The 26,379-nt window shown below is 37.5% G+C and overlaps 1 protein-coding gene across 1 annotated transcript in view; it reads left to right on the top strand.

The window, feature by feature from the left end:
• The window catches only part of ASXL2 (ASXL transcriptional regulator 2), a 128,595-nt gene that overhangs the window by 38,816 nt on the left and 63,400 nt on the right, over window positions 1-26,379 (top strand). The window contains exon 2 of the mRNA XM_060117216.1: window positions 5,839-5,921. Within this exon, the coding sequence (XP_059973199.1) occupies window positions 5,839-5,921 (83 nt within the window). The remainder of the gene's footprint in view (window positions 1-5,838; window positions 5,922-26,379) is intronic.

Below are 26,379 nucleotides of genomic sequence, written 5' to 3'. Positions count from 1 at the left end.
TATTCTGTGATATTTTATGCTTGTTTTTCTTGCAGAATAGCTTAATATCTAGTCTTTATATTTGGATATCTGTAATGTAAATAGGATTTAAAGAACATATAAGTGACTTCAATCCCCTGTAGGGACTGAAGTCTTGGCATTTAACTTAAAACTGTTCCATACTTTTGTAAATTTTAGTTTTTGTCTAATGTTTAGTATTATTGGCAGTATAGGGCATTGTTAACTACTTGTGAAAAAAATAGTGGAAAAATCAAAGGGGCAGCCGGAGAAAAGCATGCTATCTTTTGTATTTTTCATCCCCCTTAAGAACACTGGTGAAATTTTAGATCAGGATATCAAATGTGAACTGGAAAAGATCTTTGTCATATAATTTATTAGTAATAACAAAAGCTACCATTTATGTCACTTGTGCTAAGTTAAGAATACTGCAGAATGTTTTACTTCATGTTCCTATCTATGAGGGTGTTACTACCCTCATTATACAGATGAAGGATTAAGATTGAGAGCTTTTAGTCATCAATATTATGTCTTAGAGCTATTATGTGCAGGCTATTTGAGCTCTATACACTTTGAAGCACTTTCATATTTTGCTTCGATTAAACTTTTCCCCCCAACTGAAACCCCTTGATTATGTTAATAACATCCTTTACAGAGGCCACCAAAACTGAGTCTTAGTCAATCCATTGTATGCTGGTATGGAGTATTTGTTATAAAAACTTGATATGTGGAAGAAAATAAAGCAAATCCCACATTTGTAGTATTACGTAAATTTGTGTCATACATTTTAGTATTCAGGATTTCCTAATGATAGCAACAGAGTAAAATTTAATTGCCAGGTGGATGATTATATCAGTTTCCCTAGAAATCCCTTCTATTTTTTGATTAAGGCAAGCATAACATCTACTGCACAAAGTGTTTTTCTTGTATCAACTCCAGTGTTTTTCAGTATGGTTTACAAAAACCTCTATATCTTCCCACTTTTCCTAAGCAGAAGTTGTAGCAACAGAGTTCTTAGACTCCAGTGGTAGTATGTTTTCTTCCAGTAACCAAATGGGCTGTTTGAGAAGGAGTTGTGTGTTGGAAGTGAATCGGCCTGGAATAGCAACTAAATATAAAGCCTCACTTATACCCACACCAATGCTTTTTAAGTCTTTTAAAAATTAATTAATTAAATTAATTTTTGGCTGCGTTGGGTCTTCGTTGCTGCGCGCGGGCTTTCTCTAGTTGTGGTGAGCGGGGGCTACTCTTCATTGCGGTGCGCGGGCTTCTCATTGCAGTGGCTTCTCTTGTTGCGGATCACAGGCTCTAGGCGTGCGGGCTTCAGTAGTTGTGGCATGTGGCTTCAGTAGTTGTGGCTCGCAGGCCCCGTAGTTGTGGCGCACGGGCTTAGTTGCTCCACGGCATGTGGGATCTTCCCAGACCAGGGCTCGAACCCGTGTCCTCTGCAATGGCAGGCAAATTCTTAACCACTGCGCCACCAGGGAAGCCCTGAAAAGTGACTTTTTTTTAAATTGTTAGTGAAGTCAGACATTCAATATCGTTTTTCCCATAAATTATTATTATGGGATATTGAATGTGTACACAAAAACCAACAATAATATAATAGTATCTTTGTACCCATCTTGTAGCTTCTGTAATTATCAACTTATAGCCAGTCTTGCAATACTTAAACTCCTATCTAAATTTCTTCTTGTATAATTTTGAAGCAAATCCCCAACATCATATAATTTCATCTGTAAGCATTTCAGTATGCAAATATTTTTTCATATGTCTTTTATCCAGTTGTTTTAACTCTTTTATGAACTATCTGCCCATGTCCATGGTGTATTTTTTTTCATTTTTAGTAATTTTACACAATTTTATAATAGTATATAGACAGTAAATACAGGTCCAGTTTTCTTTATGGGCCTTAATTTGGATAAAGGTAGTAAGTTAAATTTTGGACATGTTACGTTTGAGATGGAACATCCAAGGTTGATGTTTAAAAGCAGTTGTAAACAGACTGTGCTGCTTCTTTTCATTTATCAAAATAGGGATGATTGATGAAGTCTTGGGAATGGATGATTTTATTCAGGGAGGGTTGGAGTGAAAAGCAAAAGTTGCAAAATGATGCTTGTAAAGTATTTAAGGGATGGCCACAGAAAAAGACCAAGAAGAAACATTTTGGAAAAAAATGTCTAGAGAGAGCAGTGTCTAAGGAGGGAAAGGTTAATAACATTTATCTGATGTAGCATACATAGAGCTCAGGGAAGATGACAAACAAATATATTTGCTGGATTTTATGATTAAACAAATGAAAAAAGAGATGCAGACCAGGACACAGTGAGCTGTAGGATGCAAGATACACCTGAGTTTGAATTCCGACTGCCACTTGTCTTGCTGCATTATGTTTGGAAATTTGCTTATTGAGCATTAGTTATCCCACTTTTTAAATGAGGGTAATAAGGCTTGTCTTTTAAGGTTGCTTAGAGGTTTAACTGAGAGAATGATCAGCACTTGTTTGTGTCTTCTTTATAAATGGTAGTTGTTGACATCACATTTTGATACCTTACTGGCTGATCTAGGATATCTGACTTCAAGTGTTTTCTATTACACAACTCCTGTATCTGTTGTCTTTGACTTGCTGTACTAATGGATATTCTTTTGATAGTATAGTATAGATTCTTGAGAATTGGTTCAATTTTAGCTTTCACTTGCATTTATTAATTGCCAAGGGTTCTAAGAATAGAAAGTGATTTAGGTATAAGAGAGTTTCTGCCTAAAATTTGGATTTAAAAAAGAAAAAAAAGGAAAGAAACCAGAATTGACTTATAAGAAGTCAATTTAAAGTAAGCCTGTTAGGACTCCCCTGGTGGCGCAGTGGTTAAGAATCTGCCTGCCAGTGCAAGGAGACATGGGTTCGAGCCTTGGTCCAGGAAGAGCCCACATGCCACGGAGGCAACTAAGCCTGTGTACCACAACTACTGAGCCAAAACTACTGAAGCCTGCACGCCTGGAGCCCGTGCCCCACAACAAGAGAAGCCACCACAATGAGAAGCCCTCGTACCACAACGGACTATAGTCCCCGCTCACTGCAACTAGAGAAAGCCCGCGGGCAGCAATGGAGACCCAACACAGCCAATAAATAAATAAATAAATTTAAAAATAAATAAAATAAAGTAGAAGTCTGTTAGTGGCAAATACTCTTCGTTTTCCTTTAATCTAAGAATGTCTTGATTTCCACTTCATTCTTGGAGGATATTTTTGCTAGATAGGAATTTTGGAATTAAGTCCTTGTCTTTCAGCACTTAAAAATGTTCTTCCCTGTTTCTGCCTTCCATGGTTTCTGATGAGAAACCCACAGTCACTGGAATTGTTTTTCTCCTAAGTGGAATGTTGTTTTTCCTTGGCTGCCTTCAAGATTTTAAAATTTTCTTTAGTTTTCAGTAATTTGATTATTGATGATGTAATTAAATTAATTTGATTACTGATGATGTAATTTGATTACTGATGATGATGAAATGCTAATTAAAAATTATCTGGGTACAGGTTTCTTTGAATTTATGTTGTTTGAGATTCATTGATTCTCTCGAAATTGTAAGTGTATATCTTTCACCAAATTTGGGAAGTTTTCTGCTGCTATTTCTTTTTTTTTTTTTTGGTAGGCGGGCCTCTCACTGTTGTGGCCTCTCCCGTTGCGGAGCACAGGCTCCGGACGCGCAGGCTCAGCGGCCATGGCTCACGGGCCCAGCCGCTCCGCGGCATGTGGGATCCTCCCAGACCGGGGCATGAACCTGTGTCCCCTGCATCGGCAGGCAGACTCTCAACCACTGCACCACCAGGGAAGCCCTCTGCTGCTATTTCTTTAAATATGTTTTCTGCGTGCCACTCTTTATCTTCTCCTTTTGGGACTCTGATGACATGAATGTTAGACCTTTTGATATTGTCCCATTGGCTCTGTTCATTTATTTTTTCTATCATTTTTCTTTCTGTTCATCAGATTGGATAGTTTCTATTGCTCTGTTTTCAGGTTTACTGATTCTCTCCTCTGTTATCTCCCTTCTACAGTCAAGCCCCTCCAGAGAATTTTGGGTTTACTTTGGATATTGTGTTTTTTAGTCTTAAATTTTTATTTGCTTTATACACCACACAGGCACACACACAATAATGTAATGAATCTGACTTCTCTGCTGAGACTCTTAACTTTTTTTTTTTCCCCCCAAGAATCATCTTCCTGGCTTCTTGAAGCATGGTTATAGTAGCTGCCTTAAAGTCTTTGTCTGAAAATTCCAGAGTCTGTAGCATCTTGGGTTTGTTGTGTGTAGGTTGTCTTTTCTCTTGTGAGTTATTGAGATTTTCCTGGTTCTTCATATGTCAAATAATTTTGGATCATATATTAGACATTTTGTTGTTAACGTTATGATACTCTGTCTCATTTAAATGCTATGGAGAATGTTGTTGTTGTTATTACTTTATTTTTAGGGATGGGAGGATTTTTTTAAGTGGGCATTTGGTCTTGTTAGGTTCAGGTCATAAGTTTCTGCCTACCTTTCTGTGCACTAAAATTCCAATGACTAGTTTTCAAAGCCTTTGTTTCTATCTGTCCTGCATGTATACCACCGAGTGGCAAATTTGGGAACCTGATAGTATGTTTAGGGTCAGATCCACATAGGCATAGTTCTTGGGTGACCCCAGGAGTGTTTATAGAACTTCATGGTGTCACTTTCTTGAGCTCCTTTCTCTTTGCAAGTTCCCTGACACTTTCTGGCTCTTAGAGACCCTTCTTCCTTGTCCTATGGCTAGATAACTAAGGTTTTCATTTTGGTGTTTTGCTGCACACTTCCACAACTGCATCTACCTTTGATGCCAAGCAACAGGATGGTGGAGAAAGAATATAAACCATGGGAATTCCCTCCACACTCATGGGATTGGAAGGGATCCGCTTTCTTGAAGTTTTAGGTCCCTGTCCAGCCACTGCTGGTATCATCACTGCCACAGCTGCTGCCTTTGGCTTGCTTGGGGGCAGCGTCTGAGAGAAAGGGAAAAAAACCCTCAGAGGATCGTCCTCCCTTTTAGGGGCCCCCTTTACTGCTTTTCAGACCAAAAAAATGAGAAGACTTCTCTTGGAGCAATTTCTGTCTGCACTTACTGTGCAGTTCTGAGTTTGGACTGCCCTTGAGTCTAGGCTGAGTGATCCTAGGGGAAACAAAACCAGGAAACTCATTGCTGGGTTAGTAGTACTTCTAATTTTGGTTTCCTCCCTGAAACCAACTGCTACCATTTTCAGAGTCCTCAGATAGCTGCTCCATGCATTCTGTCCAGGTTTTTAGTTGTATTCGGGAGAGACAGGATAATTTATGCTTATTACATCATCTTTACCAGAACCAGAACACGGTTACCGTTTTAATTTAATTATAACTGTATTGTTCTTTTGTTTTGGTTAAGAAATTACTGAGCAACCAAGATGTACTAGGCTTTGTTTGGAGATGTAATAAAGATGGATAATCTTTAAGGTGCTTCCAGTAAGTCCACAGGTAGTCATGTGATGAGGGAGTGGAGGCAGAAAGTAAACATAATTTCATATTATGCATTAATAATAATTGAAATATTAATCTTATCTTTTTTGATCAATTTCTGCTTCAGGATTTGACTTACGGTTTGTGACTGAAGGAGAGAATATCCTATTTACATTTCATTAATTTTCCACTTATTATCCGAAAATTTAAGGGATGAAAAGTCTCTGGATTTGTATATGCTGGAGGAAATTAATACATAGCTATAATAAATATAATTTATATATGTAATTATAATAAGAAATTAAAATAAGAAATAATTTACTATTATATACTTGTTTCTCAGGTCTTAGAAAAATATCCCAATACACCCATGAGTCATAAAGAAATTCTTCAAGTTATCCAGAGAGAAGGACTAAAAGAAATCAGGTGAGTTATTTAAGTATTATTAGTAATGATTATAATACTTGATTAGAATATTTTGTAGTATATAGCAGTCTACTTTAGTCCTGAAGATTGATTATTTAGTAATAACTGCTTTGTTAATTTATGATTTATTCAGCTCAGATCTTTGGAGTTTTTAGTCATAGCACAGTTACAAAACCAAAAGTAAGTTAGAAAAAAATTCTTAGAAGGTAGCTATCTCCACACCCATGCACTTTAATTCTTAGGAAGGCCTGGAGCCATCTTCAAGCCTTCATCTATCAGTTCAGGCTTTTGATTTAATAAGCTTAGTCATTAGCAAATTAAAAAGTCCTCTAGTTCAGGGAGAGTGGTAGATGTAAACATTCTAGGAAAAAATAACCTTGGCCAAAAAGAATTAAATGGAAAAGATACATAAAGCAGTATGTGTTTCAAGTAATAGTCTTACTGTGTTCAAATAAAACAGCCTGAGGTCAATTAATATAGGACCAAAGATAAAACACACTTTAATTTCTAAGAGCTTTATTATATTACAATAGCACATAATAGTCACTGTTCATAGTCAAGATCCTCTGCCGTCAAGAAATATTAAAATTATGTTCAATATATTTTATATGTTAAGGCAGAAATCCTGGTGTCTACATTAGAGATACTTTCATTAAGAGAAAAAGGTTACAGTGCTACTAGTTGTTCTCCCCTGGAGGTGGTGTAGTGCAGGGGTCCCCAACCCCGCGGGCCACAGACCACTAGTGGTCCATGGCCTATTAGGAACTGGGTCGCACAGCAGGAGGTGAGCGGCGGGTGAGCGAGTGAAGCTTCATCTGTATTTACAGCCACTCCCCATCACTTGCATTACCGCCTGAGCCCTGCCTCCTGTCAGATCAGCTGCGGCATTAGATTCTTACAGGAGCGCGAACCCTACTGTGAACTGCTCATGCGAGGGATCTAGGTTGCACGCTCCTTATGCGAATCTAATGCCTGATGATCTGAGGTGGAGCTGAGGCTGTGATGCAAGTGCTGGGGAGCGGCTGCAAATACAGATTATTGTTAGCAGAGAGGTTTGACTGCACAGAGACCATAATAAATCAATTGCTTGCAGACTCATATCAAAATCCTATCAGTGAGTGACAAGTGAAAACAAGCTCAGGGCTCCCACTGATTCTGCATTAAGGTGAGTTGTACAATTATTTCATTATATATTACAATGTAATAATGGAAATAAAGTGCACAATAAATGTAATGTGCTTTAATCATCCCGAAATCATCCCCCACCCACCCCACCCCCTGCCCCAGTTCGTGGAAAAATTGTCTTCCATGAAACTAGTCCCTGGTGCCAAAAAGGTTGGGGACCCCTGGTATAGTGTAATACCCATAGGGAAAGTGTTTAGGATTTTGGGGGGCTATTTTTGATTGTCACAGTGATGAGAGAGGAGGGAGCACTATGACATTTGGTTATTACTCTGAGGAACAAATTCTACTAACGTATTCTAATATTTTTTTATAACACTATTGTGTTTTATAGAACAGGAATGAGCAAGAAATTTCATTTCTTTTCATAAAAATTTCATAAAATTTTCTATTCCTAAAAATACCCACTGGGGAAATAGACCAGGAAATCTGATGTAAAGAGATCAGACTCCATCAGTGCCCTAGGTCTAAATGACAATTGCAGGATCATCCATCTCTCACACAGTAAGGCTCTGACTTTAAACTTGTCATTATTATTTCTAGAGAGTAGGCAAGAACAGTAAATAAGAAAGAATACTAAATAAATAAAGAACAGAGGGGGAAAAAAAGAAGAACTTAAAAAAAATGTAGCAAGATGGTGGAGTCATCAAAAATAGCTTCTGGCTTCACTTAGTAACAACTTACAAGAAGCTATTCTTGGTTAAACTATATTGTGGTGATACAGTTACGTTTCCACAAAGCAGTACTTTTGAAGTCACCAGTGACTTCCATTTTGTCACCTCCACTGGACTTTTAGTTTTGCCTCTCTTGTTACCTCTCAGCATTATTTAACACAGATGACTACTGCTTCCTTTTTGGAACTCTGTATCATTACCTGAAGTGAGCAAACATTCCTTCTTTCCTTCCTTGCTCTGCAAGCTCCTTCTTGTTTTTTTTGCTTATTATCTTCTCTCTAACTGAAGTGCAATCGACATTCCCATAGCTTTTTTGGGGTCACTTTTGCTTTGTCACTTCCCAGTTGTGTAGAGAAGCTAATTCCCACCTCAGCCTTTGTACATGCTGACCCCTTTACTTAGTTAACTGTTGTTTTTTTCAGGTGTCAGCTTGAATATGTCTTTTCCAGAGAACTTTGGCTGACTTCCCAATCTAGATCACATTTTCCGTTTTTAGTTTGGTATAGTGTTCTGTGTTCTTTCTTTATAGCACTTAAGATTTGAAATTACATATCGTTTTGGTCTTTCAAAAAAATCATGTAGCTTCTCTATAGCTTACATTAAGCTAGTAGCTCCGTGAGGGCAGTGACAGTTATCTCCCCCCCTCCCCCCCGCCCCCAGCTTGGCATGTAACAGGCATTGCAAACCTACTTGTTAATGAATATATGAAGTATCAGTGATTGGAAGATGACATTCAAATGTAGTTCTAGCTTATCTTGCTGCATGATGTGTCTTAAATTGTAGTTTTAAAATCTTTAGAGTTTTCAGGTACATTATGGAACGAAGTAACTATGCTTATTGAAGATGTGCTCTTTTTTTTTAACCAGTCTTAGGATTTAATTAACCAGGAAGGGGGATTATTGGGAGGGGCACCCCTGTAAAAATGTACAAAAGGTCTGTGGGGCTATGTGGAAGGGGAGATAAATATGTACATGGAACCTCGCCTTCCTTTAGCCCCTCCTCCCCCAGCCCTGAGAGGGCATGAGGACTTGGGTGGTAGGTGAAGAGGAGGGGGGGCACTATGGCCTCTGGTTTAGTGAGCCTTTGGGGAGGCAGGCCAAGGGCCTAGGGCCCTCAGAAGCGACGATGGTAAGATGTGCTCCTTTTTACAGTTTTATTTTCATTCCTTAATCCTCAATACAAGGCTTTTCAACTATTTTTCCCTTTGCTGTTTTCCCTCTGCTCCCCCATTTTGAAGATTCTCGCTTGATTTTGATTACTCCATACTATATTGTTTTATTCTAAAATGTATTAAAATGGAAGCAGCTCAAATGTCCATCAGAAGATGAATGGATAAATAAAATGTGGTATATACAGTCAATGTAATATTATTCAGCCTTAAGAAGGAATGAAATTCTGATACATGCTACATAGATGAACCTTAAAAACATGCTAAGTTAGTATATGTATAACTGATTCATTTTGATGTACAGTAGAAAGTAACACAACATTGTAAATCAGTTGTACTCCAATAAAAATTTTTTAAAAATATGAAAGAGAATGTATATATGTATTAAAAAGAATGCTGAGTGAAATAAGCCAGACACAAAAGGACAAATATTGTACAAGTCCACTTACATGAGATACCTAGAATAGGCAAGCTCCTAGAGACAGAAAATGGAATAGAGGTTTCCAGGGGCTGAGAGTAGGGGAGAATAGGGAGTTATTGTTTAATTGGTAGAATTTCTCTCTGGGATGATGAAAAAGTTCTAGAAATGGATAGTGGTAATGGTTGCACAACATTGTAAATACTTAGTGCCACTAAATCGTACACTTATACAAGTTACCATTTTAGCCATTTTATTATGTATATTTTGCCACAACCAGTCAACAAAAAGAAGTATTAAAAAAATTAAAAAGAAGTATTAAAAGAAGCCAAGTGATTGGCTCCTGGCTGAGAAAGATTGAGGTACTTAGTCCCTTTAAGAAGTTAGGTGAGGGCTTCCCTGGTGGCGCAGTGCTTGAGAGTCCGCCTGCCTATGCAGGGGACACGGGTTCGTGCCCCGGTCCGGGAAGATCCCACATGCCGCAGAGCGGCTGGGCCCGTGAGCCATGGTCGCTGAGCCTGCACGTCCGGAGCCTGTGCTCCGCAACAGGAGAGGAGAAGTTAGGTGATAAGATTGAAAATCATTTACCCAAAGTATGGAATTTTGAATGAATTCATTAGAAACGTACAGTATTCTTAGAATATTATAACATTTAAATTAAATACTGTTTTATAACTGTAAAGCATATCAGCATTTTAGAAAACAGGGAGAAAAGAAAAAGGGTCCCTTGAATTTTCCCCCTCATAATAGCTTATGACTTCGTGTATTCCTTTTTTTTTTTTCGGATACCTAAACGAACTCCTTTTAAAGATAGAGTTTCCCATGGGAGTCATAGGGAAGAAAGAAGATATGGATTTTGTTGTTTCAGGTGAAAGGAACGTTTTGAAGTGTTCTAAAAGTAGCTTAGTTCTGTTTAGAACAGATAAGAAGATGTGAAAAGGGTTGATGTAGCCCCTAGGAAGAAGAAAAGATAGAAAGGTTTTAAAAGAAAGAAGAATTTGGGACTTGTAGGTTGTAGCAGTTCTTGGTAATTTAGATAGATGCTCTAACTACGGTATTCGGTCGTTCCTAAAGAAAAAGAATTTAGTTTCTGTACTGTTTGCCAGTAAATAGTTATTTCAGAAAATTAAAAATGGTTTTTGAACAATTTGTTGTTACATCTCACTTCCTTGTTCAATTTTCCATGTCTGAAATATAGCCTAATTGTTCTTTCTCTTAACTTACATAGTAATGATAACTTTGCAGTAGTTCCCTAGGGTTGAGCTCTTTGACACAGAATTGCTAGTTCCAAATGTGAAGTACTGTTAGAACCTTTTGAAAAAATTCTGTAAGCTTTTAATCATTTGTTTTTACCTAGACAGTTTCCTTTTTAAAAAGTCAGTATTGTTGACTGAGTAGAGATTTTTTTCGAGTTTACTTGGTTGAAAAACCCCCATTCACATTATAGCTGATGTGTTATTGAGTCTAGATCATGCTGTACATTTATGTGAATGTAAATATTGAAGGAATAGTTAGTTATTTTTGTTTCCTTCTCAAGATACTACAAATGAAATCAAGGGTTCAGAGAGACAGATGTATCCACTTCATACAGTTTGTGTACTTCAGTTTCTTTCTAAGGGAAATTATTCAGGGTTTTATTTTATCTTGAATCAATGTAACTTGTACAGCAAGTGGCTGTCATTAGCCATCAGTGTTTAAAATAGCCTTTCAAAAACTTAAGATGTTTCCTTTTTGTCTGATGATGTCTTAAGATATTTACAGTTTACAGGAAAACTATCTCAGCGCCCCCCTTTATTCCTGTTTTCTCCTGATTTGAGTCCATACTTCTTCCTGTGATTACAAACTATCCCATCGGTCATGAATACAAACCCGAGAGGTAATTCAAACTCCAGCCTCCCGAATATACTCACACAGCTTCATGGAGCTGTTTCTGGACTTTGGGGCATTCTTTTTTTAATCTTTTAAAATTAAGTTTGTAAAAGATCTCTGCATCTTTGAGCTATAGTTCTGTAGTTCTCAGGGTCCAGTCAGCAGACAGAAGCTACATGGTTTGAACAGGGAAGTTATTAACTGGTTAATTTATTAACTGGAAGTTAATAACTGGTAACCAAGAATTAGCTATTGAAAGGTAAAGATAACACAAAAGAATACAGTAGTAACAGATACGGGAAGCAACTGCTACCTGTAGGGCTGAGGCAGCGTGCCCCAGGAAGGAATAACTTTCAAGGAGGCCCCTCCATGTCCATAGGGGTTGTGACTCAGCTCTCCCTGGAGAAGGTGGGGCTCTGGTCCAGTGGATGACAAACTTCAGTGGTGCCATAGCCGGGGGTGGCACATAGAAAACTGCCTTCTGGGTAGTAGAAGAACTTGCTGGAAAGCCTCCTGCTGGGTTCTCAACTGGGGAGCCAGCTGAGGCAGCAGCAGGATTTTCTGTGAAGGCACCCACAGGCATTCTGCTGAACATTGCTGAAGGGTGAGCACCATTGTGTCCCTCATATTACTGGTGCTGCAAGCCATGAGAGCAAGCAGGCAAGAGCACACTAAAACTGGAAAGAAAAGGCCCCCTTTTTTCTTTCTGCAGTGTTCTCCCAGCACTATACTGACAAAACTTAACAGTGAGCCAGCTGGCAAAGGAGAAATGTTTATGGAATCCAACTCCATTGTCACAGAGAAGGGCAAAGAAGGTTGGATTTGGAGCTAAAAGTCAATAAATCAGTAACTGGCACAGAAGACTTCAGTAGTTTTTCCATAGAATAACTGAGGTCATTGACTGGTCCCGTGTACCACTTTTGTTTACTTGATTTCTTTCCATCTGCACCCCAGCTAAACTGATGCAGTGCTGTTGCGTGTATAGGATCTGAGATTTCTTATCTTTACTCAGGACATTAAGCCAGCATTTATCCTCCTCTCTTTATGAAAAAATCTTGACAATCTTTTAGAATCAACTCAGTTATTACCTCCACAAAGCTGATGGCCTTTTCCTCTGCAGTTTAACATATCTTCCCCTTCTCAATATTTTTCTTTTTTAAAGGAGAATTATCACCTTATATTTTAATATTATCCTCACTTCTCTTACTAGATTAATTTTTTATTAAGATTTATGATCAGTTTCCATCAGAATAGGCTCTCAATACCAGAGACAAATGGGACTTCACTATTTTAATTATTTTATTCATAGAATTACAGAGAAAATAGACAAGAAATATAGTTATGCTTTTAAATGGAAAATTCAGGTTCTTTATACTTATGGTTTAAAAAATTGAGTGATAAATTTGTACATGGGAGAAAGTAAAAAAACTTAAGAACTGAGATGACTTTAGAGATTATCTGATTCCAACGTATAATTTTGGATAGGATGAGGCCCCAAAAGCCAGTGTCTCCAAATCGGAATTTGCTTTTTCTTGAAATCCTCTCCTATTATTGTTTTGTTCTGAGTTAAGCTACAATTGTATTATTCTAAACTTAGAATATACGTAACAAATACATAAATTATGAAACATGATAGTAAAAACACTTGTGAAATGTCCTTATCACCAAATATCATTGGAGTTGCCTCTGTGCTTCTACACTATCCCATTCGCTTCTCTTATTTTGCTGTTAAGAACTCCCAGTATTATGTTGAGATAGAATGGTGAGCACACACTTCTTTGCCTGCTTGTTCATAAGGGGAAAGCATTTCCTCTTCTGTATTCTGGAAGATATTGTGTAAAATTGGTGTTAGTTCTTTAAATGTTTGGTGGAATTCTCAACTGAAAACCATCTGGACTTGGAGGTTTCTTTTTCAGGAGATTTTAAGTAACAAATTTGATTTCTTTAATGGTTATAGGACTATGCAAATTATTTGTTTCTTATTGGTTGAGTTTTGGTAGTTTGTTGTTTCTGAAGAATTTGTCCATTTCTTCTAAGTTGTCAAATTAATGAGTGTAAAATTGTTTGCACTGTTCCCTCACTGTCTTTTTTATGGTTGCAGAATATATAGTGACATCTCTGTTTTTTTCTTTTGTTTTTTTGGGGGGTGGGTGGGGCTGTGCCACATGGCGTGTGGGATCTTGGTTCCCAACCAGGGATCGAACCGCCAGCAAAGTCCCCTGTTTTGTTCCTGATATTGGTAATTTTTATTTTCTCGCCTGTCTTTGTCAGTCTTGGTAGAGATTTGTTAATTTTATTGGTTTTTTTTTTTTTAAAAAAAAGAGACCAGAATTTTGTTTCACTGCTTTTTTTTCTATTGTTTTTGTCTTTTTTTTTTTAAATCATTTTATGACTCAGGTTATGGTCTATCTTGGTGCATTAAATATTCCATACAAGCTTGAAAAGCATGTGTATATGTTTTCTTCTGGGGTAGAGTGTTCTGTAAATGTAAGATCATTTTGGTTAATAGGGTTGTTCAGATGGTCTATATCCTTACTGATTTTCTGTCTACTTGTTTTATTGATAATTGGAAGAAGGGTGTTGAAGTCTCCAGGCATAATTGTGTATTTGTTTATTTCTCTTCTGTTATTTCTGTTTTTGCTTCAAGTATTTTGAATATTTGTTGTTAGGTACATATGCACTAAGGGCATTAAGTTTTCTTAGTCAATTGACCCTGTTTTCATTCTGTAATTACCCTCTTTATCCCTGATAATAGTCTTTGTTTTGAAGTTTATTTGGATACTAATAGAATACCTTTTGTTTTGTTTTGGTGGTGAGGCGGGAGGCTTGCAGGATTAAGGATCTTAGACCAGGGATTGAACCCAGGCCCTTGGCAGTGAAAGCACGGGGTCCTAACCACGGGGCCACCAGGGAATTTCCTAATAGAATACTTCTCATTAGTGTTTGTGTGATATTTATTTTTTCCATTCTTTTAATTTATCTGTCTTTTTATTTTTATTTTTTTATTTTACTTTTTAAAATAAATTTATTTATTTATTTTTGGCTGCATTGGGTCTTTGTTGCTGTGCATGGGCTTTCTCTAGTTGTGGTGAGCAGGGGCTACTCTTCATTGCGGTGCACGGGCTTCTCATTGCGGTGGCTTCTCTTGTTGTGGAGCACGGACTCTAGGCATGTGGGCTTCAGTAGTTGTGGCTCCTGGGCTCTAGAGCGCAGGCTCAGTAGTTGTGGCGTACGGGCTTAGTTGCTCTGCGGCGTGTGGGATCTTCCTGGACCAGGACTCGAACCCGTGTCCCCTGCATTGGCAGGCAGATTCTTAACCACTGCGCCACCAAGGAAGCCCTACTGCCTTCTTTTGAACTGAGTATTTTGCACTGTATTTTATTTATTGACTTTCTGTCACTCTCTTTGTGTGTGCGTGTGTTTAATGTGGGTGTTCTAGAGATTATAATACATATCCAACATTTCACAGAATTCTTGGGATTGATATTTTACCATCTTAAATAAAGTGTAGATGCCTTACAACCGTTTAGGTCCCTTTATCCATCCTCTATATGTTACAGTTGTCATATGTGTTCCATCTCATACATGGAATTACCCACCAGACAATATTATTAGTTTTGCTTTCAGGCCATAAATAGTTGAAAGACTATTTTTACCCAGATGTTTACCATTTCTTTTGCTCTTCCTTCTTCCCTTAAGTTCCACATTTCCCTCTAGTATCATTTCCCTTCAGCCTGCAGAACTTTCCTTTTAGTATTTCTTTAAGAGCAGGTCTGCTGGTGATGAATTCTCTTAGTTTTCCTTCATCTGAGTATGTCTTTTTTTTTTTTGAAGAATTTTTTTGTTGGGTATAGAATTCGATATTGATAGTTCTTGTCTTTCAGTACTTTAAAAATGTTGCTCCACTGCCTTCTGGCCTCCATGGTTTTTGATGAGAAATACATGCGGTTTGAATCATTGCTCTCCTGTAAGCAGTACATGGTTTTCTCTGGTTGCTTTCAAGATAATTTCTTTACGCTTAGCTTTCAGCAGTTTGATTTTTAATGTGTCTAGGTGTGGGTTTCTTTTGTTTAAATCTGTTTAGCATTCACTGAGCTTCTTGAATCTGTAGCTTTATGTCTTTTGCCAGATTTGGCAAGTTTTCAGCCGTTCTTCAGATATTTTTTCTTCACCACATTCTTTCTCTTCTTCCAGTGTCAGGATTACCTCTGGGTATTTTACCACAGTTCCCTGAGCCTCTGCTCATTTTTTCCCAACCTTTTTTGTCTGTATTTCAGATTGGATCATTTCTGTTGCTCTCTTGTCACATCCCCTGACACTTTTCTCTGTCTTCTGCATTCAGCTATTGAGCCCACCCAGTGAGATTTTTTTCAAATTTCTGATGTTATGTCTTTTAATTCCAAAATTTCTGGGTTTTTTGTTTGTTTGTTTGTTTGTTTTGGTTTTTTTTGCGGTACGCGGGCCACTCACTGTTGTGGCCTCTCCCGTTGCGAAGCACAGGCTCCGGATGCGCAGGCTCAGTGACCATGGCTGATGGGCCTAGCCGCTCCGTGGCATGTGGGATCTTCCCAGACCGGGGCACGAACCCGTGTCCCCTGCATCAGCAGACGGATTCTCAACCACTGCGCCACCAGGGAAGCCCTGGGTTTTTTTTAATAGTTTCTGTTTCTCTGCTGAAAACCTGTCTTCCCATTCATTTCAAGTTCATTTATCCTAACCTCATGGATATAGTAATAATGAATGCTTTAAAGTTTTTGTCTGATAAGTCCAACATCTGGGTAATCTCAGGATTGGCAACTGTTGATTGTCTTTTCCCTTGAGAATTTGTCACATTTTCCTGGATCTTTGCTTATTGAAGAATTTAAGGTAGTATTCTGGACATTTTGAATATTATGTTGTTTTATGTTCTGTTTTTCTGTTAAAAACTTCTGGAGAATGGTGATTTCTTTGTTTTTTTAAAGTAGGTAGCCCAGCTATTCTCAGTCTATTCTCTTACCTTCTGTAAGTTTTAGTTTGATAATCAGTTCAGTTTTCAAAGCCTTTGCTCTGCTGTTCTGCATCTGTTCCATGCATGTGCCACTCAGGGTGAGTCTGAGATGTGAGTAGTGGTTCAGTTCTTAAAGCCTTTGCTGTGTTAATTGGGAATGTCCTAAGTATACACAGCTCAAGGGTGAGCCCAGGCCTCATGTGGAAATTAGGGGATTCCCTTGTCTGGTTCTTTTCTCTCAGGAATTCCACGCCTTCCCCCACCCCCCAATTCTTAGAATTTTATCTGTCCCCTACAGTAGTGCATCTCCTCAACTAGGACCTGCTTTTTAGTCAGTGTTGAGAAATAAACCCCAGAAAATTCACTCTGTGAGAGTTTAGCCAACTGAAGTTAGAGGGTATAGTCCACATGACTGCCCTCACTTATTATACCAACTGCATAGTTCACGGGTTTCTAAGACTACTCTCAAGGCTTGATAATTTGCTGGAGGAACTTGTATAACTCACTGAAAACAAACACTTGGTTTTGGGAAGGATAGAGATGAAGATTTGTCAAGGGAAGAGACACATAAGGTAGAGTCAAAGTCTGGTACCCAACACAGAGCTTCCAGTCATCCTGTCCCCGTGACTTAGGACAGTGTTAATTGTCAACATCAGTGTGTGACAATAAGCACAGAGTATTGCCCCCAAGGAAGCTTACTTGAGCCTTGATGTCTAGAGTTTTTATTGGGGGTCCATTGCATTATTCAGTTTTCAGTGTCTAGCCCCTCTAGTGGTCAACCGATACCATGTGACCCAAGCCCCCACCCTAAATCACATTATTGGTATGTCTCAAAGCCCCCACTCCAAATTACAGTGTTACTATCTGGCTGGCCCAAGGCCCTCATAGGGCCTAGTAATTACCTCTTAGAAGCCAAGGGCAAGGCCAGCCTTCTCTATGGGTATGGGTAAATTCTATACTATATACTCTCATATGAGTTAGGTTTTGACTTCCCAATGTGCCAGCTTTCTTAATTTTCAGTGTTTTAAGTAGTTGCTTTTAAAAAATTGATGTATAAGTCACATACCATAGAAGTCACCATTTTAAAGCGTACAGCTCACTGGGTTTTTTGTTTGTTTGTTTTTTAAGTATATTCACCCAAAACATTTTCATCACCCTGAAAAGAAACCCTGCACTGATTAGCCACTCCCCTTCTTTGTCCCCTGCAACTCTCCCCATGCCTCAGCCATAGGCAGTCACTAACGTACTTTCTGTCTCCATGGATTTGCCAATTTTGGATATTTCGTGTTATGAAATCATACACTATGTGGTCTTCTGTGACTGGCTTCTTTTGTATGTTATAATGATTTGAAGGATCTTTCATGTGGTAGCATTTGTCAGTACTTCATTCCTTCATTACAGAATAATATTCCATTGTATACATATGCCACATTTTGTTTACCCATTCATCCACTGATGGACATTTGGTTGTTTTCACTTTTTGGCTATGATGAATTATGTTACTGTGAACATTCATATATAAGTTTTTGTGTGGGAAGTTGCTTTTTACATTTTTGTCCACAGTCTTTCGTTGTAACTAGCCAGAGAGAGAGAGAGAGAGACAGATACAGGCGGACAGGCAGACAGACATGGGCAGGCAGGAAGACTGGCTGGCTATTGTGGGCCTGCTTTGTCTTCACCAGAACCAGAAATTCCGGTCAATTTTAAATCATGAAATTGGACTGAGCTTTAAATTCATGGAATCTTCCATGATTAACCACAAATTTCAAGTCAGAATCATGGTATTTTTCTTTGGCTTAGAATAGAATTCTAGATTTTGGTGTAGCCTTTGTTAAATTGCAATAAGGGGTGGGTATCACAGTCTGGTGTAGGCCATTTAACACAGGTGTTTTATGACTAGGTGTTTGGAACCTCAGTGTTGACTAGTTCCATAATTGGAGCCTGTTTTTTCTACCAAATAAGTAAGTGGATGTGAATAGTACACAATAAACCAGTATGAATCCATTGGCATGGTTAAATGTTTAAGCATTGCTCTGTCCAAATGTGTAGTCAGTCCTCAAATGGAAATAAACCTACCTCAAATATTTACATCTGATAATTACTTTATATCTGATAATTACAAGATGATATGTAGTCTGACATTATTATTATTTTTTTGTGTGTGGTACGCGGCCCTCTCACTGTTGTGGCCTCTCCTGTTGCGGAGCACAGGCTCCGGACGCGCAGGCTCAGCGGTCATGGCTCACGGGCCCAGCCGCTCCACAGCATGTGGGATCTTCCCGGACCAGGGCACAAACCCGTGTCCCCTGCATCGGCAGGCAGACTCTCAACCACTGGGCCACCAGGGAAGCCCCTGACATTATATATATATATACACATATGTATATATATGTGTATATATATATATATATATATATGAAGAATGCACTGCAGCATTTAGGAGTTGAAGGGATTAAGGAGATGAATAAAGAGGATGTTTTACTAGATTATGCAAGATGTGGTGGTTTGGATTAGGATGAAGAGAATAGACAGATTTGAGATCATGTTTCAGGACTTGCTGATAGATTGGATATGGGAGGTGTAAGGAAGGAGGAAATAAAACATTATTTCTAGGCTTCCTGATTGTACAGCTGCCATTTACCATAGAGAGGAAGAACAGAGGAATAAACTGGGAAAGTGAAGAGGGTTGATTAGTAAAGAATTCATTGAATATATTTTGTGGATTCAGAAAAAAAGGTTTGAACCTCATGAGGGGTGAGGGGACGTATTCAAGTGTGGGGACTGGTTTTGTTATACATGTCAGGACAGCAGTTAAAAGGTAGTAATGATCTGGAGCTGTAGAGTAGGTATCTGTTTTCAGAGATTAATATCTAATACCTGTTTTGGATGTTGATGAATAAATAGTTCCAGGTATGTTATAGAATCTAAAAATACATTCTTTTCCTTCTGTGGTAATAAACTTTAATTTACGTTATAAGTCTAGGTTTGTAAGTTAGGTACCGAAGACAGTTTTTTTAATGTAAATTTTTACTTTGGGAAAATTCCAAACTAAAACAAAATTATGTATCCTCCAGCATAAATTATATAGTCCTCTCACTCCAGACTGTTTTGGGGTGAATTTCAGGTATTTTATTACTTCAGCATTCCAGTATGTATTTAACAGATAAGAACTAGAGAGACTATTTATGTACAGTTTGATATTCTGGTTTATTTTTAAAAACAGAGCAACTAAACATACATGTTAAGCATACATACTATTGATAAAACATACACAGAATAGTACGTAGTACATAAATCAAGTGCTTATGTACACTTTGAGACCATTCCTGCTAATCCTTAAAACGTTATCACTTGTTACTACTTCTATCCTTAGTCTCTTGTACAGCAAGTTTTTCCTGCCAGTCAGCTGTGGCTGCCATTATTGTTTACAAATGTGCTTTTACAGCGTTAAGTTTAGGACTTCAAGCCTTCCTTCTGAAGTAACCATTGCTTTTAATAACTACCACCACGCCCCCCACCCCCCCAGAGTTCTTTTACCTGCTTTGCTCATTCTGTTGGCTGTATTATCTTGACTCTTTTTATATCAGCTAATAGAGAAAGAGTTTTTAGGAAAGAAGAAAACGGTATTCATTTCCTGAGACCCTGTTCTTTTACTGTTTTTTGTTTTTGGTTTTTTTTTTTGGTCTTGCCATTCATGAGTAGAAGAGGAAAGAGAAAGAAAAAAGATTCTGGGTGTTCATGAATTTATTATCCACAGATAGAGTATATTCTGAATTAGACCTTTTATGAGTAGTCCCAAGGGTTCAAGATACATAATAATTAGTAATTTTAGTGAGGCCCATATGAATTTGAATCCTTTACACCATAAAATTCGTGTGGGTGAATAAGTTGTGCAGCTAATAAATGAGTATAGCCAACTGCCTAGTTTTTAAATAAGGTTGAGCATTACTTATTTGTCACCTCTGAAACAAGTCAGGAAGTATTTAAAAGCATTGGTTCTTTATGGGAGAAGACCTGGAAAGGAAGACTAAGTGCTAGTTATATAGTAGTATTGGCAGATTTGGGGACAAGCACGTGACTTGGATGTGCATTCTTTACGAATGAAGCCTACCTAGTTCTATTACAACATTATGCCCCTGATTAATGACACCCCCAAATGGGTAATCTCTTTTGCATTCCTCATCTTCTTCTCCCTCCTCAACCTCTTTTCCAAACAGGTCACGTTATTTTAGTCACAGAATGATATAGCTGGAAAAGATAATAAGGATATTATAGTCATACACCATTTTATTACTGAAGAATTATGGCCCATGGAGATTGAGACTCAGCCAGGGTAGAACAACTAGCTTAGTGAAACTAAAACTCAGGCTTATTACTTACTCTTGTTCTTTTCTTCAGTATATACTGCCTCTACATCTATAGTTCTCCCTTCCCTTCTGACTAGTATATTTGCTCTATTGTTTTTCAAATAAAATTTATACCATGTGCTAACATAGAACATTAGGTTAGTTGCTGTCTAACTGTAAATTGCTTTCAGGAAGAATTTGAAATAAAAACCCCAGCCATTATAGTAACTTGGCTTCTGAAAGGGCCAGTACATTTTAAAAGAACTTATTGGAACGTTTAAATAGATCTTTATATTGTTGTCTTGCAGAGCTCAAAATCGTTATCTAGCAAGGAGTTTTTCTTATGTCTCAGTCTTGTATCCCAAGCAAACTCCTTTAGAGTTGGAATTGTAAAAATCTCTGGGAACCATTTAGCTAAAATCATGCTCAATAAACATTTGCCAGATTAAAACTTTACCTCTTTGGAGGAGTCCCAGCTGCATCTGATTAGTATTAAATGCATTTACTTAGGAACAAAATAATCTCCCTCACATGGTATTTAAGTATGTTTTAGCTCACCTCCCACCAAAAACTAATCCAATTACCTAATTTTTTCCCTCACCTCTTCTTATATAAAAGTATATAGCAAAGGAAATAAAGTCAACATTCTCTACTACTTTTCAGCAGAAATCGTCGCCACAGAGCAGATCATTTGACTGTCTGCAAAACTGAATTGCCTTGAGGTGATTTCACTAGAAAGAGCTCAGTTTAACAATAAAGATCATTATTAATTAAATTGATACCATATTTATCTAAGGTTGGCTGATACCTTTGAGTTCGGCCTGCATTTTCTTTACCTGCTAGTTGCAGTCTGCTTTCAAACCTGCAAACCTTGTAGGGATGTCAAAAGGATTAATTATGAAAAAACAAACACAAAATGCTTGGATATTAACAGAAAAGAGTATTCTTATCTATTGTTATTTAGCTTCATAATGAGTTCCATTATGGAACAAAGGGAAGCTAATAAACCTTAGGGTCTATAGCTGATGGCTTTATGATGGCTCCTTGAAATTTGAAATGCATGGGAAGGATATTTAAGAATGGGGAATATTCACTGGATCCACATTAACTTTAAGCTGCTGTGATAGTTTTACTCTGCGACGTAATTGAGGTACTGCAATTGTTACCTGAAATGGTTTAGACTATTTAGTTGATGTATTTTAGACACTGATATTTGGGACTAACTTGTAAATTCTAAAGAAGAAATTAATGTTTTATGTAGCAAAGTGTTGGGGAGGGTACTAATTTGAAGAATTGTATATTCTGGGAGGGGAAGGGAGAGTTTATTTTTTGGCTTTATTGTTGCTTTGTAAAGAAAAATTAAAAGCTCTTTTTTTTTTTCTTCTTTCATTTTCTTGGGGTGCATTCCAACTCCAGAAGGTAAGAATTACTTTATTCTAAAGAAGTATTATACAGTTATAAAGCACTCTTTTACAAGTTTAATTGAACTTTACCCTTGGTTGCATGATTTTTACTTTATAAAACTAAATAATTAGTCTAGAAACTATTATAAATAAGAGTGATATTACTATGTAAATATTGGTTGTATGTGCTTTTTTGTTGTTCTCACAATTTATAATAATCATTGTTTGGTCATATTCTTAGAAACCCAATCTACATTTAGTTTTATTAAAATCATTATTTGACTTTCTAGCATTAAGATACCTAATATTATACAGATTAATAAATGAAAATATTTCAGAGATTGGAAATGTGTGAGCTAACACTTGCCGTTTGGCTATAAGGTTGAAAATGTATGTTTCTGCTCTTAGTGATTGAGAGAGAATATTGGTAAATCCTTTACGGGATTGACACATACGTAAAACAAGGCCCAGAACAGGTTAAAATTCATAGTCTGGATCTTTACTGAATTGGTTTTTTGTCTGTGTTTCTGTAACATTTTAGGTACACCTCTGTTATAGCAGTTCTCATGTTATATTATAGTTACTTCTTTATAATTATCTCACTTGCCTGTGATACTAGACAGTAGAAACCAGATCCATGTGTTTTCATTTCACTTGGACATGACATGCTTGGGTTTTAGTTAGAGCTTAATAAATCTTTATAACTCCAGTAAATTTGTATTCCATTAAGTTTGTTTACAAGAACCTATTCATTTTTGAGTATTAGTTTATGGAGGAAACCTTAATTCAGGTCATACAAACAGAATTATAATTAAAAAATTTTAAAGTAGGTAAGAAAAAATTTTTTGTTTTTGTTTTTTGAGGGGGGCTTATTCTTGATTAGGTTCTTTAGGTATGAATAATAGGAACCAAATGTGAATAACTTAAGCAAAATGGAAGTTACTTGAAGAATGTGGGGTAGCTCATAGGCTCAAAGGAAAGAAACAAGCTCTGAAATAAAGAGAACTAAGGTAGCTGCAGAGATCTGGTAGCTCAAACTAATGGATGGGCTCATCAAGGCACTCCAGCTGGGATGAATTAGTCTATGTCTACTCTGCTCAAGGTTAAAAATTCAAAGAAGAGTGAACCTGGCTGGCCTGATGTCCAGGGATGGTGAGGCATCCTGATGGACAGTCCTACAAAGACTGTTTCCAGTGGGGTAAGGCATAGTTCCCCAAAGCAAGATTGCACATTCTTTCCAGAGGAAGAGAGAATATATATTGACCAGGCAGAAACAACAGATGTCCACTATGTTGCTTACTGTAGAGATAAGAGTACAGCAGAAAAACTTAAGCCACAAGCAATTGTAAGAACTCGTTGGGTTGTTTTTAAATAAATTTATTTATTTTATTTTTATTTTTGTCTGTGTTGAGTCTTCGTTGCTGTGCACAGGCTTTCTCTAGTTGCCGTGAGCAGGGGCTACTCTTCAAGCTTCTCATTGCGGTGGCTTCTCTTGTTGCGGAGCACGGGCTCTAGGCACACAGGCTTCAGTAGTTGCAGCACGTGGGCTCAGTAGTGGGGCGCACGGGCTTAGTTGCTCTGCGGCATGTGGGATCTTCCTGGACCAGGGCTCGAACCTGTGTCCCCTGCATTGGCAGGCAAATTCTTAACCACTGGCCCACCAGGGATGTCCTTAATTATGATATGTCTTGGTGTTGGATTATTTTGAGTTTATCTTATTTAGATTCACTGAGCTTCCCACATATGTAGGTTTATTTTTCACCAAATAAGAGTTTTTCAGCCCTTAGTTCTTTGAATACTCTTTCTCCTTTCCTTCTGAGACTCTGATGATGTAAACTTTGAATCTTTTCTTATTATCCCACAACTTCCTGAGGTTCTGTTAAATTATTTTTCTCTCTGTTGTTCACATCAGGTAAATTTTATTGATCTGTCATTAAGGTCATTGACTCTGTCCTCTGTCATCTCCATTCCACTATTGAGCCAATCTAGAAGTATAATAACAATTTAATTTTCAAAGCCTTTGCTGTGCTATTTTGGTCTTCTTGTTTTATTTGGTGACACAGAGTCTCTTAGTGTTCTCTGCTGCATCTTTCTGAAGGAGTGGGAGGAGTTTCCACAGAACAGGCTGCCTGATGGCTCTAGATGTAGGGAAAAGGAAGTCTCCAGCTTGTAGGGACAGAGAGGCTTCCTGGGCTGGGCTGCTTCTTATGGTTTGATCCCACTCGCTGGTGCCACCTTGCCCTTCTTATTTTAGTCTTTATTTTTGAGGACTGAGGGAAGATACTCGCAGTCAAAGCCATTTAATTATATGAGCTTTACTGTAACTCTAAGTTACTTCTGTGAGTTGGAAAATACCAAGAATTGGTAAAATTCATGGACCAATTGACTACTCAAAACTCTGAATCTCAACATGAATGGCTATGTCAAGACTGACAGCTCTTGTTCAAAAGCAGAAAATAATTGTAATTGATAGCTTTGGCTATTTAGGTGTATAAACTACATTGCTAAATGAACAAGAATACCAAATAGACCAGAGATAGAAAATTAAACAAATTCTTATTTTTGGATGTACCTAATCAAATTTGTTAAATTTTTTTCTTTCCCTAGCTCATTTCTTTCAGGACTATTTCTATAACTTATGCTGACAAGTATTTTGTTTTCAGTTCCTGTTTTCCTCACTAATTCTTCTTTTACCTCAGATAATATGTCCTCACATGTAACCCTCTGTACCTCTTTAGTTCAGAGATATATAGCTATTTAGGAACTTGGCTCAGCCAGTTAAGAAATGTTAGCATCCTGATCAGCTGAAATAAAGGCAGTTGGTATTTCTTTATATGCAGTAGTTAGAGTGACAAGCACTATGTTTGTCTTAAAGTCTACTTTTTCTTACCTGTTTCTCATTAGACTGAAAAGCAACATGATGTAGTGAACGAATAGTGGAAATGGCCATGGACTAAATAAGATAGGAGTCAAGTACTTTATGTTCCATATATTTACTTTAAAATAAGCCATAGAAGCACTGGACTTTTTTTTTTTTTTCCTCCACTTTTGAAGCGGTTTTGCTCATTTCTTACTGGTAGTGGACAAGCCATGCTTTTTAAAAAACAGTAGTGGGGAAAAAAAAGACAAAAATAGGAAGGTGAAGAGAATGGAGATTTATAGTGAAGTATTAAAAGGATAGAGAGAGTATATAAGCACAGTTTCTGGAGAATCTTTTTGTTTCTATGACCTCCCTCTCCATGCTATTCCTAGATTACTCTTACTTGTTTCGTGCCCTTTCACTACTCTGTTAATCCAAACTTCTCATTTTGTGGTCCCAACTGGACCTCCTTCTCCCAGAATGCCTGTTTGAAAGTTTTCCTGCATACCCTTTTACCATTTCTCCAGTAGGTTTATTTCTGTTTGCTTCATGGCATGTTTGGGGAGGAAAATAATGTGAAGAAACTAATTCACTAAAGGATAGATAAGTCGGATGCTGCTTTTTAAATTTAAAAACTACATTTATGTTATTTCTTTTTAAAAAATAGGTTAGTTGTTAACCCAAATGAACTTCTCATTGGAAGAATTGCAGGTAGTATGACCAAGGGAAGGCAAGCAAAAGGTTTTAATGAAAGCGTTTCTAAGAATACAAAAATTTTCAGTGAATTTAAAGCCTACCAAGACTATTAATCTAATGATTTCTAAACTCACTATGTTCCGTCATAAGGGTGCTGTTGAGTTCAGTTTTGTTTTGTGTACTCTGTCAGGTAAGCATGCCACAAATCAGCTGTTGATTTTAAAGTTATGTGGTGCTGATTTGTTTTAGCTAGTATGTGGATAATGATTACGCTAGTATGTGGATAATGATTACTGTGTGTGTGGGTAGATACACGTATATCACATGAATAAAAGATTCTTATAAGTTTATTGTCTTTTTACATTTAATATTGACCTGAAATAGGGTTTAGTCAAGCATCTGTTTGGGGAACTAGATAATTCTGCATTTCTTTTAACCTTGAAAGTCTGAGTCCATTATTTAGTCCTACTGAAATTTAGGGAATTGAACTTCGAAGGACAGAGTGTATAATAGTTGAGTCAGGGATAGGGAAGCTGATTATGTCTTAGTTTTGACAAGGCTATTCTGTAGGAAGGAGTACAGAAAAATGAACAAGAGATTGGGATTAAAGTCAAGATAAGGCAGGGTTATCTATTGCAAAGTGTAGTATGTCTAGGACTAAATAAATTAGACTCAAGATGTCCCTTAAAGCTCTTTATCAAAGGCTTGAACTGGGGATAATAAATGTTGGAAGACATTGGTGAATTTTGAGGATGGATTGTAAAAGTTTTTTATATTAAATTTCTTTAGCTTGGTTGCAGGGGTGTAGATGCCAATGAGAAGAGAGACCAAAAATCTGAAAAAAGACTTCAGGGT

This window comes from Mesoplodon densirostris, chromosome 14, assembly GCF_025265405.1.
Source record: "Mesoplodon densirostris isolate mMesDen1 chromosome 14, mMesDen1 primary haplotype, whole genome shotgun sequence".
NCBI classification, from domain to species: Eukaryota; Metazoa; Chordata; class Mammalia; order Artiodactyla; family Ziphiidae; genus Mesoplodon; species Mesoplodon densirostris.
Note: the sequence above shows the minus strand (reverse complement) of the source record. Positions and strands in the feature narration are given on the sequence as shown.